This window comes from Stegostoma tigrinum, chromosome 12 (assembly GCF_030684315.1).
Source record: "Stegostoma tigrinum isolate sSteTig4 chromosome 12, sSteTig4.hap1, whole genome shotgun sequence".
Lineage (NCBI taxonomy): Eukaryota > Metazoa > Chordata > Chondrichthyes > Orectolobiformes > Stegostomatidae > Stegostoma > Stegostoma tigrinum.
The window spans coordinates 6,503,616-6,522,428 of NC_081365.1; the positions used below are offsets into that span (position 1 = coordinate 6,503,616).

The 18,813-nt window shown below is 46.0% G+C and overlaps 1 protein-coding gene across 48 annotated transcripts in view; it reads right to left on the reverse strand.

Annotated features, from left to right (window-relative positions):
• robo2 (roundabout, axon guidance receptor, homolog 2 (Drosophila)) overlaps positions 1–18,813 on the reverse strand; it is a 1,006,048-nt gene that overhangs the window by 779,628 nt on the left and 207,607 nt on the right. For 7 of the 48 annotated variants that reach the window (XM_048540439.1, XM_059650117.1, XM_048540447.2 and 4 more), the window contains one exon: positions 1,617–1,832. The exons of the other annotated variants lie outside the window; for them this stretch is intronic. In XM_048540439.1, coding sequence (XP_048396396.1) covers positions 1,617–1,832 — 216 coding nt within the window. The remainder of the gene's footprint in view (positions 1–1,616; positions 1,833–18,813) is intronic. 48 annotated transcript variants of the gene reach the window in all.

Consider the following 18,813-nt stretch of genomic DNA (forward strand, 5'->3'; position numbering starts at 1 on the left):
TGAATAAATAGGTCTTTCACACATCAGAGACAGTAATCTGTGCATTGTCCTGGTTGAGAGGCTTAAAAACACATGGTCAAGGTTAACACTTCTTTGTGGCACCAAGGGGGTGCTATCCTCCCAGAGATATCTCCTCAGAATCAAACATTTGACTAAGGATTGAAGCTTCACTTCCTTGCTCACAATGCATGTAATAAATCCCACGGCCCCATGTCACAAAAGGATGGAAAATTTTCTGGTGCTCACTCAGTCGGTACTGGGAAAGTAGATAACCTCTCAGTTGTTTGTGGGAGCTTGCTACACAGAAATTGGGTGTCAAATTTCCCGCGGTCAGAGCAGTGATCACACTGCAAAAGGCCAAATGGGCTGTAATGTAAATCTGGATGCCTCGAGTCCATATAAATAGAAGTTATATCTGAAGAAGTGAAATGATAGCCTGCCTGCACAGGCCACTGTTGTACGAGTGTATCAGAGATAATGGGAACTGCAGACGCTGGAGAATCTGAGATTACAAGGTGTGGAGCTGGATGAACACAGTAGGCCAAGCAGCATCTCAGGAGCACAAGTAAGAGAGTGGTTGCAATGAAGTTACAAATGGACAGACGTTGACTTCACACTCAGGGTTATGTTGTAAGTTGCCTGCTTTGTGTTTTAAGCGCACCTGAAGAAACCGTTCAGGCTGCCAATTACATGCATCTGTTTCATGGTTGCAGATCTGTAGGTTAAATGTTGGGGATAACCCTGACACTCAACAATGAAAAAAGAACTGTTACCTGGGGTCTGACTCCAACTGAAAGGAGGAGATATGCAACTGAGTATGACACTGACTGCAGTGCTGGTTGTTGACGGCAACTGAACCTTCTCCTCCTCAACAGCTTTCAGGAAGGACATCCATATTACATTTGCTAGCATTAAAGGTGGCTCTGGGTGGATGCTCTTCAGTGGGTTGGCATGGACTCAATGGGGCTGAATGATCTGCTTCCACACTGTGGGGATTCTTTGATTTTCTTCCAAGACTAAGGCGTTATGTCTTTCACAGGTCTAATACACGAATTTTCTTCCATAACATACTCTCCCCACACACATCATGAATGGTCATTGAAAAATAACATGAACCATCAGTAAATTCATTTTGATGCAGCTATGCAGTAGCATGAATACTTGTGTTAATAACCCATCCACCTGCAAATTCACTTATTTCGCTGTCATCCAATTTGCTGCTTCCGTATCTCACACATGGACATCTTGTCTTGTTCAAACACTCCTCAGGACTTAACAAGAACGTACATGCCATTATTGGTCCATGAATACATGACAAACACTTCAAAATTCAGAAATGGTTACCCTACAGAGAGTAGAAAGGGAATAGCAATCAAATGCGAACTACAGACACTTTGCCACCTCCTGTCCTGACAAACCTTAGTGCTCAGCTCTTAGTAACTTGTGAGGTTGCACCTTACCACATTCACACAATAGGCACAATTCCTATTCAGGGAATTATTGCTTCAATTCCTCTCCCGTTGTGCAATGAATGTGGTTCAGGTGATCAATCACTTGCCTTTGCTCCCATGTCAGATTTCCGTAGCTCACAACGCGGTAAGGAGAGAAAAGGTTACCTGGGCTCTGACCCAAACTGAAAGGTGTGCGAGTTACTGTGGTACTGCTTGTGGTGCTTGTTGTGGACTGCAACCAGAGTAGCTTCTGCGCCAGATCCTTCACACATGGGAGATCCATCTCAAAGATCTTATTATAGTGATTGTAATCGAAAAGAGTGATGACACAGCGTTTGCCTTGCCGAGATAACCGTCTGTTACGAAGCAATTCCCGAAGTCCTGGAAGTTAACAGTACATGTTACTTAGATGGGGCCTCTGGTGGACTGCACTGACTAGTTAATGGGAAATGTGGCAGCTCACGGACATTAGTTATTTCCCTTTTTAAAGAGACATTCTCTCAATTAATGATTGAGAGATGAACATTTGTTTAAGTAAGACGCCATCTCCACATGGTCTCCACCGGATTGCTGAATGAATACCACGAGCTTCTGAGTGAGAATTAGCGCCCAGTTGTGTTCTAGAGACTTCAGTTCCAAGATATCTTGTCACCAAACCAATAAGTGATTTGGACTGGTGGGGGAGCGGAGTGGTTAAATGTTTCATCAGTAAGGGATTCAGATCAAAGGATCAATGTCAGATAAACTGAAGGGCCAGGAATAAATAAGTACGCAGGTTCTGAAAATACCCATGAATGTCAAGGAGAATCAGTACAAAATTGCTTTACAAATGAAAAGGATTTGATTAGTATAAATGACAATAGTTCAATTTGCATGTCATTGAAATTAGGAGTTTTGAACTCTAAATTATGATAAAATTGTGCACAGGCTGATACTTAAGATACTGGGCAGGAGATGTATTACAGGAGCAGGTGATTATAATGGGAATGACCGAAGGAGATCTGGAATAGTTCAGTATTGCGATCATGGAAAGGCCCAAGAGCTGCTAATGTGGATCTATGCAAAATGGACGTGTGACCTTAAATGTCCATCAATATTGGCCAGTCACTGGTTGTATCCATATAAGCTGCTGCTGAGTGTGTGGGTGCGCGCGTGTGTGGGGTGTGCGCGGGTGGATGTGCACGTGTGTGGGGTGTGCGTGTGCGTGTGTGGGGTGTGCGCGTGTGGGGCGTGCGTGGGTGGGTATGCGCGTGTGTGGGGTGTGCACGTGTGTGGGGTGTGCGCGGGTGGGTGTGCGTGCGCGTGTGTGGGGTGTGCGCGTGTGTGGGGTGTGCACGTGTGTGGGGTGTGCGCGGGTGGGTGTGCGTGCGCGTGTGTGGGGTGTGCACGTGTGTGGGGTGTGCGCGTGTGTGGGGTGTGCACGTGTGTGTGGGGTGTGCGCGTGTGTGGGGTGTGCACGTGTGTGGGGTGTGCGCGTGTGTGGGGTGTGCACGTGTGTGTGGGGTGTGCGCGCATGTGGGGTGTGCGCGTGTGTGGGGTGTGCGCGTGTGTGGGGTGCGCGCAGGTGGGTGTGCGCGCGTGTGGGTGTGCGCGGGTACGCGTGTGTCTGTGTCCATGCTTAAAATGATTCCTGCAAAAGAACAGTGATGGAACAAAGAAGGGTCAAAGTGAAGACACAGCAGGTTGAGGCATTGGGCCTTAGAGTCAGATGATATGAAAAATAAGACTCAAGAGCTTATTTAATTTCACAGGAAAATGAAATTAGAACAGTAGATGACCAGATGTGAAAATTAGGCTCAGTAGAATGTAGCAGCCATTTAGATTTTAATCTGTTTCTCCTTTTTCCTATCTTCACAGAGTTTTGTTCCACAGTTGCCAGCAGCTTTCTGATGCAGCATGTTCAATTTGACAAATGTTCAAACTTTACTGAAGGCTATTGAACCACAATGAGCAGCACACAGCGAAATTTCTGAAGATTTCTGAACAAGGGTTTAGACCCAAAATGTCAGCTTTCCTGCTCCTCTGATGCTGGTTGGCCTGCTGTGCTCCTCCAGCTCTACACCTTGTTATCTCTGAACACAGCCAAACGCTGTCTTCATTCAATGACAGTACATACGTTTCCAACAGGGGGAGCTAAATGCCATTAAATGCGAACGTTGCTGAAAAAAGTCACATGTTGATGAGTTTTATTTATTTTCATTTCACTCATCAGGACAGAATCACAAGAATACCACATCTGAAAAAGAACAAGAACTGAATGATAAGCTAACAAACAATATTAATTGAGATAATGGGAACTGCAGATGCTGGAGAATTCCAAGATAATAAAATGTGAGGCTGGATGAACACAGCAGGCCAAGCAGCATCTCAGGAGCACAAAAGCTGACGTTTCGGGCCTAAACCCTTCATCAGAGAGGGGGATGGGGAGAGGGAACTGGAATAAATAGGGAGACAGGGGGAGGCAGACCGAAGATGGAGAGTAAAGAAGATAGGTGGAGAGAGTATAGGTGGGGAGGTAGGGAGGGGATAGGTCAGTCCAGGGAAGACGGACAGGTCAAGGAGGTGGGATGAGGTTAGTAGGTAGATGGGGGTGCGGCTTGGGGTGGGAGGAAGGGATGGGTGAGAGGAAGAACCGGTTAGGGAGGCAGAGACAGGTTGGACTGGTTTTGGGATGCAGTGGGTGGGGGGGGAAGAGCTGGGCTGGTTGTGTGGTGCAGTGGAGGGAGGGGACGAACTGGGCTGGTTTAGGGATGCAGTAGGGGAAGGGGAGATTTTGAAACTGGTGAAGTCCACATTGATACCATTAGGCTGCAGGGTTCCCAGGCGGAATATGAGTTGCTGTTCCTGCAACCTTCGGGTGGCATCATTGTGGCAGTGCAGGAGGCCCATGATGGACATGTCATCTAGCGAATGGGAGGGGGAGTGGAAATGGTTTGCAACTGGGAGGTGCAGTTGTTTGTTGCGAACCGAGCGGAGGTGTTCTGCAAAGCGGTCTCCAAGCTTCCGCTTGGTTTCCCCAATGTAGAGGAAGCCACACCGGGTACAGTGGATGCAGTATACCACATTGGCAGATGTGCAGGTGAACCTCTGCTTAATGTGGAATGTCATCTTGGGGCCTGGGATAGGGGTCAGGGAGGAGGTGTGGGGGCAAGTGTAGCAATTCCTGCGGTTGCAGGGGAAGGTGCTGGGTGTGGTGGGGTTGGAGGGCAGTGTGGAGCGAACAAGGGAGTCATGGAGAGAGTGGTCTCTCCGGAAAGCAGACACGGGTGGGGATGGAAAAATGTCTTGGGTGGTGGGGTCGGATTGTAAATGGCGAAAGTGTCGGAGGATGATGCGTTGTATCCGGAGGTTGGTAGGGTGGTGTGTGAGAACGAGGGGGATCCTCTTAGGGCGGTTGTGGCGGGAGCAGGGTGGGAGGGATGTGTTGCGGGAAATACGGGAGACGCGGTCAAGGGCGTTCCCGGTCACTGTGGGGGGAAAGTTGCGGTCCTTGAAGAACTTGGACATCTGGGATGTGCGGGAGTGGAATGTCTTATCGTGGGAGCAGATGCGGCGGAGGCGGAGGAATTGGGAATAGGGGATGGAATTTTTGCAGGAGGGTGGGTGGGAGGAGGTGTATTCCAGGTAGCTGTGGGAGTCGGTGGGCTTGAAATGGACATCAGTTACAAGCTGGTTGCCTGAGATGGAGACTGAGAGGTCCAGGAAGGCGAGGGATGTGCTGGAGATGGCCCAGGTGAGCTGAAGGTTGGGGTGGAAGGTGTTGGTGAAGTGGATGAACTGTTCGAGCTCCTGTGGGGAGCAAGAGGTTGCGCCGATACAGTCATCAATGTACCGGAGGAAGCGGTGGGGTTTGGGGCCTGCGTAGGTGCGGAAGAGGGACTGTTCCAAGTAACCTACAAAGAGGCAGGCATAGCTGGGGCCCATGAGGGTGCCCATGGCCACACCCTTAGTCTGTAGGAAGTGGGAGGAGTCAAAAGAGAAGTTTGTAACTGATGTCCATTTCAAGCCCACCGACTCCCACAGCTACCTAGAATACACCTCCTCCCACCCACCCTCCTGCAAAAATTCCATCCCCTATTCCCAATTCCTCCGCCTCCACCGCATCTGCTCCCACGATAAGACATTCCACTCCCGCACATCCCAGATGTCCAAGTTCTTCAAGGACCGCAACTTTCCCCCCACAGTGATCGAGAATGCCCTTGACCGCGTCTCCCGTATTTCCCGCAACACATCCCTCAAACCCCGCCCCCGCCACAACCGCCCTAAGAGGATCCCCCTCGTTCTCACACACCACCCTACCAACCTCCGGATACAACGCATCATCCTCCGACACTTTCGCCATTTACAATCCGACCCCACCATCCAAGACATTTTTCCATCCCCACCCCTGTCTGCTTTCCGGAGAGACCACTCTCTCCGTGACTCCCTTGTTCGCTCCACACTGCCCTCCAACCCCACCACACCCGGCACTTTCCCCTGCAACCGCAGGAAATGCTACACTTGCCCCCACACCTCCTCCCTCACCCCTATCCCAGGCCCCAAGATGAAATTCCACATCAAGCAGAGGTTCACCTGCACATCTGCCAATGTGGTATACTGCATCCACTGTACCCGGTGTGGCTTCCTCTACATTGGGGAAACCAGGCGGAGGCTTGGAGACCGCTTTGCAGAACACCTCCGCTCAGTTCGCAACAAACAACTGCACCTCCCAGTTGCAAACCATTTCCACTCCCCCTCCCATTCGCTAGATGACATGTCCATCATGGGCCTCCTGCACTGCCACAATGATGCCACCCGAAGGTTGCAGGAACAGCAACTCATATTCCGCCTGGGAACCCTGCAGCCTAATGGTATCAATGTGGACTTCACCAGTTTCAAAATCTCCCCTTCCCCTACTGCATCCCTAAACCAGCCCAGTTCGTCCCCTCCCCCCACTGCACCACACAACTAGCCCAGCTCTTCCCCCCCACCCACTGCATCCCAAAACCAGTCCAACCTGTCTCTGCCTCCCTAACCGGTTCTTCCTCTCACCCATCCCTTCCTCCCACCCCTAGCCGCACCCCCATCTACCTACTAACCTCATCCCACCTCCTTGACCTGTCCGTCTTCCCTGGACTGACCTATCCCCTCCCTACCTCCCCACCTATACTCTCTCCACCTATCTTCTTTACTCTCCATCTTCGGTCTGCCTCCCCCTCTCTCCCTATTTTTTCCAGTTCCCTCTCCCCATCCCCCTCTCTGATGAAGGGTCTAGGCCCGAAACGTCAGCTTTTGTGCTCCTGAGATGCTGCTTGGCCTGCTGTGTTCATCCAGCCTCACATTTTATTGACAAACAATATTAATTGTTTCTTTTGAGATGTGGTATTCTTGCAAATCTGCCCTGATGTCTGTGGGAGAAATCAGTTCAACCACGTGTCTTTTTTCTCATCATTATTTGAGTTTAGCATGGCTGAGTGACTGTTTAAATAAGGCCACTAGGTTTTAGAGCAGAAGTAGGCCATTCAGCTCATCATGTCTGCTCCACCATTCCATGAGATCATGGCTGATCTGATAATCCTCAGCTGCACTTTGCTGCCTTTTTTCCCCATAAACCTTGAGTTCATTACTGATTAAAAACCAGCCGGTCTCAGCCTTGAATGTACTTAACAATAAAGCCTTGACAGCCCTCTAGAGTTTAAAAAAAATCACTGATGCAAAGAATACCACAGATAAATATTGGTCTTTATCACCCTGTCCTCTGCAAATTGGGGACAAAGCGGTTAATAATAGCTGATTTCCTAACGGTAGACTTTCTTGTTTATCCTGAAAACCTACATATATGTGCACTATGGAATATGTTAGTTCTCACTGTGTGAGAAGTTAGTGGGGTGACTGGAATGACATAATATATCAATAAACAGGAGAAGCCTTCATTACGAGTAAAATTCAAGAGTATAGAAAAATTACAAAGTATTCACTGCTACAAGCCATTTGGCCCACTAAGCTTGTATGCTATACAAGACTCCACCAATCATTCTTCAGAGAGCCCCAGCAGTAAATTCTATGATTCCTTTCTCCATTATGTCTTTATCAAGCTCTGCTTAAATGCAATAATGTTGCTCCACTCAATACGCACCCAAGAGACACCGAATACTACATTCAATCTTATCTACACTAAATGAATGTATTCTGATTTCCTGATTATATTTGTTAATGACTAAGCTATTTCATACACTTGTCTGTAAATGGAGATGTTTTCTCTGAAGCAATTCTGTAAAATAATTTTAAAATCATGCAGATGTCTGAGATTACCCTTCTGTTTTCCATAACAAGACAAAAAAAAACAGACTAGGCCTTTTATTCTGATTGGGATAGCCTCTCTCTGTTGTGGTATCTTTCTTGGAAATCTTCTTCGACCATCTACAAGACCTCTCTGGCAGACGGTAAACTCCCACAGCACCATTAGAAGCAGTAATGGCCAAAATGAATCCCTCAATGAGCATCACCAAAAACACCCCAGTCGATGTAATCACTTCACTGCTAATGCGAGCTTTCTGTGCACAATTATCTATTTTAACCTTCAGAAGATGGTTAAGTAATTCAAAGATATTTCTGTCTTCAAGAAGAACCGAAGACTCAGAACACAGAACATAGAACAGTACAGCACAGGAACAGGCCCTTCAGCCGACAAAGTTGTGCCGAACATGATGCCTTCTGCCTGCCCTTGGTCCAGATCCCTCCATTCTTGCATATTTATATGCTTATCTACAAGTCCCTTAAATGCCCTTATCGTATCTGCCTTCACCACCACCACCCCGGCAGTATTTTTCAGTCTCATGTGTAAAAATCCTGCCCCTCATTTCTCCTTTGAACTTTCCCTCCTCACCTTAAATGCATGCTCTCTAGTATGAGACATTTCAACTCTGGGAAGAAGATTCTGACTGTCAACCTGACTCACAGCAGAAAGAAGAATCAACTTCACTTAATTGAAAAATAAAGTGCAGGCAGTTAGTGCAAAAGGGAAATCTGTTTGTAAATCAGCAGCCACTAACGAATACAAATCCACTGTTACCGCTCCCTCATTAACCTGTCTTTCCTTCAGTAATCAGGGTTGGTGCAGGGGAGAACCAACTACATTGATTCAAGGCCAAGGGACATATTTTTAAGGTGAGAGGAGAGAGATTTTAAAAAGACATGAGAACTACTGAGAGTGGTTTGTGTGTGGAATGAACTTCCTGAGGAAGTGGTGGATGCAGACACAATTACAACATTTCAAACACATTCAGATGAGTGCATGAACGAAACGTTTGGAAGGATATAGGTCAGGAGCAGGCAAGTGGAACCAATTTATTTTGGGATTATGTTTAGCATGGACTGGTTGGACCTAAGGGTCTGTTGCCGTGCTGTATGACTGCATGACTCTATGAGTCTATGACAGCCAAGACAATTGGCGGTCACTCCCAATAACTCTCAAGCTCTCACAGCATGGCCCTATGCAATAAACAGGAGGTGTAATGCTTGTCCCTCTCTAATACCTCTTCTGCCCTCACTGTCCAAAGCTTTAAATTCTCCTTCCAGGTGAAGCAGCAATTTATCAGGACTTCTTGCCAATTAATCTGCCATATTCACTGCTCACAACGCAGTCACCTCTGCACTGGAGAGATCAAATGCCAACTTGCTGATTGCTTTGCAGAACACCTCTGGTCAGTTCAAAAGCTAGATTCTGACCTTCTAGTTCTGGCCAATTCAATACACCGCCTTACTCTCATGCTCATATTCCTGTACTGAGCCTGCTGCAGTGTCCCAGCAAAGATCAACAGAAACAGGACCAACAGGAGAGGTTACAATTGTGATCAGAGATAATGGGAACTGCAGATGCTGAAGAATCCAAGATAACAAAGTGTGGAGCTGGATGAACACAGCAGGCCAAGCAGCATCTCAGGAGCGCAGAAGCTGACGTTTCGGGCCGAGACCCTTCATCAGAGATGGGGATGGGGAGAGGATCCTGAAATAAATAGGGAGACAGGGGGAGGCAGACCCAAGATGGGTAGAGGAGAAGATAGGTGGACTGGAGAGTATAGGTGGAGAGGTGGGGAAGGCATAGGTCAGTCCGGGGAGGACGGACAGGTCAAGGAGGCGGGATGAGGTTAGTAGGTGAGAAATGGAGGTGCGGCCTGAAGTGGGAGGAGGGGATAGGTGAGAGGAAGAAAAGGTTTGAACAGCAACTCATTCCGTTTGGAAACGCTGCAGCCCAATGGTATCAATGTGGACTTCACAAGCTTCAAAATCTCCCCCTCCCCCACTGCATCCCAAAACCAGCCCAGCTCATCCCCTACCCCCACTGCATCCCAAAACCAGTCCAGCTTGTCCCCACTTCCCTAACCTGTTTTTCCTCTCACCTATCCTCTCCTCCCACCTCAAGCCGCACCTCCATTTCCCATCTACTAACCTCATCCCACTTCCTTGACCTGTCCGTCCTCCCCGGACTGACCTATCCCCTCCCCACCTCCCCACCTATACTCTCCTCTCCACCTATCTTGTCCTCTATCCATCTTTGGTCCACATCCCCTTCTCTCCCTATTTATTCCAGCTCCCTCTCCCCATCCCCACCTCTGATGAAGGGTCTCGGCCCGAAACGTCAGCTTTTGTGCTCCTGAGATGCTGCTTGGCCTGCTGTGTTCATCCAGCTTCACACTTTGTTATCAAACAGGAGAGGTGATGGCCTGGCAGTATTATCACTGGACTGTTAAGTCAGGGACCCAGGTAATACTCTGGGGATCCAGGATCGAATCCTGAATTTAGATTCAAAAAGAAAACTTGGAATGAAGAATCTGATGATGGCCCATGTGGCTGGCTCCTAACTGCCACTTGGGCAATTAGGCCAGCATTAATTGCCCATTCCTATCTGCTGACACCCACATCTGTGTATGAATGAAGGAAAAAGCACCTGATTTTCAACTTTCACTTTACAGCTTCTGAGTTCAACAACTTCACAGCATGAACCCTCTCCCCCACTTTGATATCTTGCCCGTCTCCAGAGTCTTGTTTTTATGTCTTTTTCTTTCAGCAGGGGTGACCTATGTTTTGCTGTTAACATCAAATCTGCATCCCTGCTTTTTCACTTCTCTACAATCAATGCCATTTCATGGGCCTTTTATTCTGAGAGATCTTGGGTTTCCCCTTATCTTCTAACCGCATTCTGCTGTGCTATGTACTCCTGTCCACCTCTCTCAACAGCACATACCCCATCATTTTGTCTTTTCTGCCTTCCTACAGTTCCAAAGAAGAATTACAATAAACCAGAAACACCAACCGTTTCTCTCATTACCAAGAGATCCTTCCCACTTGGGAAAAACTTATTGGAGTGATTGTAATGGGAAGTCGGGATGACACAGTGTTTCTCTTTCACAGATAACTGTCTGTTACAAAATACATATCAAAGTACATATCACGAAGGAGATGGGTCCGGTCCACTGCACTGTTTAGAAAACTGGGTGGGGTTGGCAGTGATAATCCTATTTACATTGCTTTCGAAGCCACACACTGAGGGTGGGAAGAGTGGGATGACACAGTGTCTTTCTCTTGCAGATAACTGCCAGTTAGAAATCAATTCTTGAAGTTCTGGAAGGCAATGATGATACATATCCCGAATGTGGACTTTGGGATACACAGCTACGGAGAGTTGCTGAGCAGAGCTGATAACCAAGTCGGTAACCATGAGGACAACCTCAAACATTACCTTGGGTTCATGTCTACAGGTGACCCCACCACATTATACTCTCTCAACACACACACACACACACACACACACACACACACACACACACACACACACATGCTCCCTCACATTGTCTCACACACACATACATATAAATCTATAGGGTGAATTTGTATTTGCAGATACATTCTATTTTGCTCCAAAGACACACAATCTGGAGATGCAGCCAGTACATAAGGCATTTCATAAATTCTGGCTTTGGAAATAAACCCAGTCTGATTCCAGGTTAAAACACAGACAAATTCTGAACAAGGCCTCACATCCAAAAATCCATTGTTTGACTTGGGGCGCTCCCTCTTGTATCCACTGATAAAACCATGATATGGAGGTGCTGGTATTAGATGGGTTAAACGAGGTCAAAAATCACATGACACTAGGCTATAGTTCAACAGGTTTATTTGAACAAACTAGCTTTCAGAGCTCGCGCTCTCCACCTGAAGAAGGGGCAATACTCCAAAAGCCAGTGTGCTGAAATAAATCTGTTGAACTATAACCTGGTGTCATGTGATTTCTGACCTGGACTGATAAAACCTTAAGTTAACTCGGGGCAGTGATTTGAAAGAAATTCTGGATGTGCATTTGAATCAATCAAAACCCGCATCTCCCTTCTAATTGATTAAAGATTTAACAGGACAGTCAGCTAGCCATTTCAGCTTTATTCAATACATTTGAATCAGTTGTGAGATCTTTTGATGTTTTACTTGTCAAGACACAGAATTATGTCCCCTTTTTCTCATTACAGCCATGGGCTACAGCCCGGTGTCATGTGATTTTTTTGCACATATTCCTAGGATGAGGCAGTTGCTCCCTCACAATTATTAGGAAATTGGGACGAGCAGGGGTGGTGATAGTGATGGGGATTTGGGATTGACTGAATTATATTTTGCTTCACCTAGTCAGGGATAATTTTTAAAATCTTTTATTCATTCACAGACTGAGGTGTTGCTGGTCAGGCAGCATTTATCACCCATCCCTAATTACCCAGAGGGCAGTTAAGAGTCAACTACATTGCTGTGGGTCTGGAGTCACATGTAGGCCAGACCAGGTAAGGATGGCAGGTTCCTTCCCTAAAGGACATTCGTGAACCAGGTGGGTTTTTCCCAACAATCAACAATGGATTCACGGTCATCATCTGATGCTTACTGAGGCAGAGAAGGATGAATATATGCACAACTAAGCTCATTGACTAAGATATATCAACAGTAGTAGACTCGCCAACTTTCAGGGCATTTAAGTGGTCATTGGATAAACTTGGATGATAATGGAACAGCGTAGGTTAGATGGGCTTCAGCTTGGTTTCACAGGTCGGCGTAACATCAAGGGCCAAAGGGCCTGTACTACGCTGTAATGTTCAATGTTCTATAATATTAATAATTTCTGACTGATGAACACAAGCCTAACATATTGTATAGGAATCACCTCTGAGATGACTACAGTCCTAAACAGTCTTTGAAATAGAGAGTAGCAGAGATTTCATGGAAAGGCATTATGCTCAAAGAATCAATGTGAACCTGATTGAAAAGATCGAGAATAGATAACTGAATCAGTGAGAGGCTGGTTTTGTAATGGAATGAGTGAGAGAAAAATAAATGTCAATTGTTTCTTTTATGGTCATTGACGATTAACCAAAAGGTATCAGTCCTGAGATACAAAAGTTGTATTCATGAGTACATGGGATGGACTGAAAGACAGCTGGAATAGTTCAGCGTCACAGTTACTGAAAGCAATGTTGGTGTGGATCTTCACTGGATAACAAATTTCACTAAATATTGAACACTCACTGGACACATACAGTCAATATGATGCTGCTCTGATTGAGGCAAAGCAAAAACTGGGATGGATCTGAATAAAAGATAACAAAGAGTGGAGCTGGATGAACACAGCAGGCCAAGCAGCATCTCAGGAGCACAAAAGCTGACGTTTCGGGCCTAGACCAGCTTTTGTGCTCCTGAGATGCTGCTTGGCCTGCTTTGTTCATCCAGCTCCACACTTTCTTATCTTGGATTCTCCAGCATCTGCAGTTCCCATTATTACTTTCACATCATGGATCTGAATAGTTTCCAGCATAATGGGTGTAATAACACAGGAAACCCGACTTGTAAGTAACATTGTCCATTGTCAAATATCAAATTAGAGCCAGTATGCACGGTATACACAGGCTCATCCTTGAGCTCAGGACAGACAGCTCTGCTGACCCATACCTACATCTGGACATTTTTTCCCAATAAGACTGCTCAGGGATTTTATTCCACTTCTCTGGAACAGGTGTGAGTTGAACCTGGTCCTCCCAGGCCAGGGTTAGGGATTTCACCACTGTGTGGGCTCAGGTGATGAGTTCCAGGTGGGCAGACCATTGCCTGTCACCAAGAGAACTCATTCCGAAATGAACAAAAACAGAAGCCGCTGGAAAAGCTCAGCAGGTCTGACAGCATCTGAGATGAAAAATCCGAGTTAACGTTTCGGGTTTGGTGATGCTTCCTGAGAACTTTTCTGTCACTAGACCCAAAACGTTAACTCTGATCTTTTCTCCACAGATGCTGTCAGACCTGCTGAGCTTTTCCAGCAACTTCGGTTTTCCTTCCTGATTTACAGCATCCGTAGTTCTTTCAGTTTTCATTCATTCTCAATTAACTCCATGAGGAGATTAATTAGTGATCCCCCATGAGCCTTGTACAGGTTATCACATCAAGTTATAGTGGGCTTGCTGTGGTTCAGGAAAATTGCCAAGCACCACCTTCTCAAGGGCAGCTAGGGTTGGTAAAGAAATGTTGGTCCAATTAATGACATCCAAATTCAATGAAAGGGTGAAAAAAAAACTCCAGTGATCTACACCAGGTAAGAGAAACTTGATGCACCAGATTTGGAAGAGTATGTGTGTAAATGTAACAAAGGGGCAGTGATGGAATAGAATGAAGACACAGATAAGCGTACTGGGCCTTCACGCTACAAGCTATGCAGATAAGGCACAACGAGCTTATGTCTACAGGTCTCTGATAAACCTTCTTGAGAAATTATGCGAATGGGGTAAGTTTTTAGACCTCTGCTGGACCATGGTGGGTACCACACAACTAAGTCACATGCTGCCTTCCCTCTATACCAGCACATACAATGTTTCCAACAACAAATACCACTAATAATAAGTATTAGCCCATACAGCCAGGGACATTTCTGTTCCCTTTAAATCAAGGACATTGAGCCCTTGGGGTTCTGTTTTTCTTCATTGAAATCTAATACTTGGTTTCACTGGTAGACTACATGAACTCTGCTGTGTGTATCTGGTACTAAGATACTTCTGCAGTGCATCAGCTTTCACTACAAGAATTCTGGATTATTCATATTTTTAAAAAAACTCTTAATTCAGAATACACATAAAGGCATCACATCTTTTCAAAGTAATAACAGAACAGAATCAGGCCTTTTGGCCCCGTCAAAAGCTACAGTACTGTGCGCAGTTTTGGTTTCCTCATCCGAGGAAAGCTGTTCTGGCGATGGACGGAGTCCAGCGAAGGTTTACCACACTGATTCCTGGAATGGCAGGCCCAACGTTCAAAGAGAGACTGGTTCAATTGGGAATGTACTCCCTGGAGTTTACAGGAATGAGGGGCAATCTCAGAGAAACCTGTTAGCTTCTGAGGGCAAAACAGGGTAAATGCAGGAAGGGTGTCCCTGATGACAGGGGAGTCCAGAACTAGGGATTCACAGTCTAAGGATATGGGCAGAAGTCACATGGTCTCAGGTTTTGGTCCAACCTGTTTATTTGAAGTCACAAGCTTTCGGAGCACTGCTCCTTCGTCAGGGAAGTGCACTTTACCTGATGAAGCAGCTGCATTCCAAAAGTTTGTGATTTCAAACAAACTTGTTGGTCTATAACTTGGGGTCATGTGACTTCTTACTTTGCCCACCCCAGTTTGACACTGGCAGCTCCACATTAAGAATACGAAGGCAGCCATTTAGGACTGAGAAGGGAAGAAATTTCTTCACCTGGAGAGTGGTGAGCCTGTGGAATTTTCTGTAACAAAACATGGTTGAGATCAAAACATTGAATGTTTTAATGAAGGAGTTAGATACAGCTCTTACAGCTAAAGGGATCAAAGGGTATGGATAGAAAATGGGAATAGGGACTAAGTTGGGTGATTAGCCAGGATCATACTGAATAGTGGAAAAGGTTCCAAGGGCTGAATAGCCTACACCTGTACCTGTTTTCGATTTTTCTACGCTTTTATTACAGTTCCAGGAACTTGATACTGCACATTCTTCAAACAAGCTCATCATTGCAAATCTAAGTTACATCTGCCCTAGTTCCCTTGTGATCTTTCCATAGTGTCAACCAGAAACCCACTTACAATCCTTCAAAATGTGACCAACAAAATGTTTCTTCGAAATTTGTCAGAACATCTTTGCTTTTCAATTCTATCTCTAAGCCGAAACTGCATCTACATTTTCTTTTAAATGGTCTTGTTAATCTGTGCCAATCCTTTAACTGATCCATGTATTGATGCCCATTAATCTCTTTTCTCTCAATACTTCATTTAGACATATCTATACTAAGGAGCTCTCCCCCTCATTCTTCTAACCAAAATATATTACTTTACACTGATTCACATCCATTTGCCAATAACCCTCTCACTCTGAAAAGCTACTAATGTCTTCCTATGTGTTATCACAATCCTCCCTAAACTGTCAGAATAACCAAGGTGTCCTTCACTTGGATCAGAGGCTGGCGCAGTAAGTTCCCCCTCGATAACTGTAACGTACCCTTTCAGACGCAACTGTGATGCAAAACATCAAACAACAAAACAAAGGGCTGAAGGGGGTGAAGGAATGATCAAAGAAATATTTTTATTTAGATAACACCTTTCCTGATCTTAGGGTTGTCCATTACACTTTTCAGCCAATTAAGTACTCAAGTTTTTTTAAAAAATTAATTCACAGCAAGTTGGAAGGTGATTTATTGCCCATCCCTAGTTGCCCTTGAGAAGGAGGGGGTGAGGTGCTTTCCTGAGCTGATGCAGTCCATGTGCTGTAGGTTGACCCACAAATGTTGTTGTGGAGGGAGTTCCAGGATTTGACCCAGTAACTAACGTAGAGGATTACATGCAGGCAAGGAAGGAGCTCAAAAATGGTCTGAGGAGAGCCAGGAGGGGGCACGAGAAAGGCTTGGCAGAAGGAATCCGGGAAAATACAAAGGCATTTTACACTTACGTGAGGAATAAGAGAATGGTCAAAGAAAGAGTAGGGCCGATCAGGGATAGCATAGGGAACTTGTGTGTGGAGCCTGAGGAGGTAGGGGAAGCCCTAAATGAGTTTTTTGCTTCTGTCTTTACGAAAGAAACGAACTTTGTAGTGAATGAAACCTTTGAAGAGCAGGTGTGCTTGCTGGAATGGATAGAGATAGACGAAGCTGATGTGCTGAAAATTTTGTCAAACATTAAGATTGACAAGTCGCCAGGCCCGGATCAGATTTGTCCTCGGCTGCTTTGGGAAGCGAGAAATGCAATTGCTTCGCCACTTGTGAAGATCTTTGCATCCTCGCTCTCCACTGGAGTCGTACCTGAGGACTGGAGAGAGGCAAATGTAATTCCTCTCTTCAAGAAAGGAAATAGGGAAATCCCCGGCAATTATAGACCGGTAAGTCTCACGTCTGTCGTCTGCAAGGTGTTAGAAAGGATTCTGAGGGATAAGATTTATGACCATCTGGAAGAGCATGGCTTGATCAAATACAGTCAACACGGCTTTGTGAGGGGTAGGTCATGCCTTACAAACCTTATCGAGTTTTTTGAGGATGTGACTAGAAAGGTTGATGAGGGTCGAGCTGTGGATGTGGTGTATATGGACTTCAGTAAGGCATTTGATAAGGTTCCCCATGGTAGGCTCATTCAGAAGGTCAGGAGGAATGGGATACAGGGGAACTTAGCTGCTTGGATACAGAATTGGCTGGCCAACAGAAGACAGCGAGTGGTAGTAGAAGGAAAATATTCTGCCTGGAAGTCAGTGATGAGTGGTGTTCCACAGGGCTCTGTCCTTGGGCCTCTACTGTTTGTAATTTTTATTAATGACTTGGACGAGGGAATTGAAGGATGGGTCAGCAAGTTTGCAGACGACACAAAGGTCGGAGGTGTCGTTGACAGTGTAGAGGGCTGTTGTAGGCTGCAGCGGGACATTGACAGGATGCAGAGATGGGCCGAGAGGTGGCAGATGGAGTTCAATCTGGATAAATGCGAGGTGATGCATTTTGGAAGGTCGAATTTGAAAGCTGAGTACAGGATTAAGGATAGGATTCTTGGCAGCGTGGAGGAACAGAGGGATCTTGGTGTGCAGATACATAGATCCCTTAAAATGGCCACCCAAGTGGACAGGGTTGTTAAGAAAGCATATGGTGTTTTGGCTTTCATTAACAGGGGGATTGAGTTTAAGAGTCGTGAGATCTTGTTGCAGCTCTATAAAACTTTGGTTAGACCGCACTTGGAATACTGCGTCCAGTTCTGGGCGCCCTATTATAGGAAAGATGTGGATGCTTTGGAGAGGGTTCAGAGGAGGTTTACCAGGATGCTGCCTGGACTGGAGGGCTTATCTTATGAAGAGAGGTTGACTGAGCTCGGTCTCTTTTCATTGGAGAAAAGGAGGAGGAGAGGGGACCTAATTGAGGTATACAAGACAATGAGAGGCATAGATAGAGTTGATAGCCAGAGACTATTTCCCAGGGCAGAAATGGCTAGCACGAGGGGTCATAGTTTTAAGCTGGTCGGTGGAAAGTATCGAGGGGATGTCAGAGGCAGGTTCTTTACGCAGAGAGTTGTGAGAGCATGGAATGCGTTGCCAGCAGCAGTTGTGGAAGCAAGGTCATTGGGGTCATTTAAGAGACTGCTGGACATGTATATGGTCACAGAAATTTGAGGGTGCATACATGAGGATCAATGGTCGGCACAACATTGTGGGCTGAAGGGCCTGTTCTGTGCTGTACTGTTCTATCTATCTATCTATCTATCTATCTATCTAACTCTGAAGGAGCGGTGATATACTTCCAAGTCAGGATGGTGAGTGGCTTGTAGGGGAGCTTTCAAACAGGTAGTATTCCCAGGGTCTGTTGCCCCTTGTCTTTGTCGATGGTTTAGAAGAAGATGCTGAGGAAGGAGTCCAGGTGAATTTCTGCAGTGCATCTTGTAGCTGGTACACACTGCTGCCACTCAGTGACTGAGAGTGGGTTTTGATGGGCCACTAACCATAAGTGGGCTGCTTTTCCCTGGGTTGTGTTTCAAGCTTTGCAGGTGTTAATGGAAGTGCAGCCATTGTTGTGACGTGATGCAAGAAACACAGGAGCCATTTTGTGCACAGCAAGCTCCCACAAATATTGTAATTACAACCAGATACTGTGATTTAGACATTTTGGGTTAAAAACTGAGCAGAGCACAGGGATGAACACATTAGTTTGTCTTTCAAACATTGGGAAGTGATAGACGAAGACAGATTGGCTCTCCATTTACCTGAAATGGTTCTCCATCTGACAAATGGTATCTCTGATATAGCGCTATGCTAAAACAGCCGGTTTGGCTTTGAGCTTCTGGAGTCACCATCACAAAGAGAGAGGGAGGTGGAGGGGGCATTTCT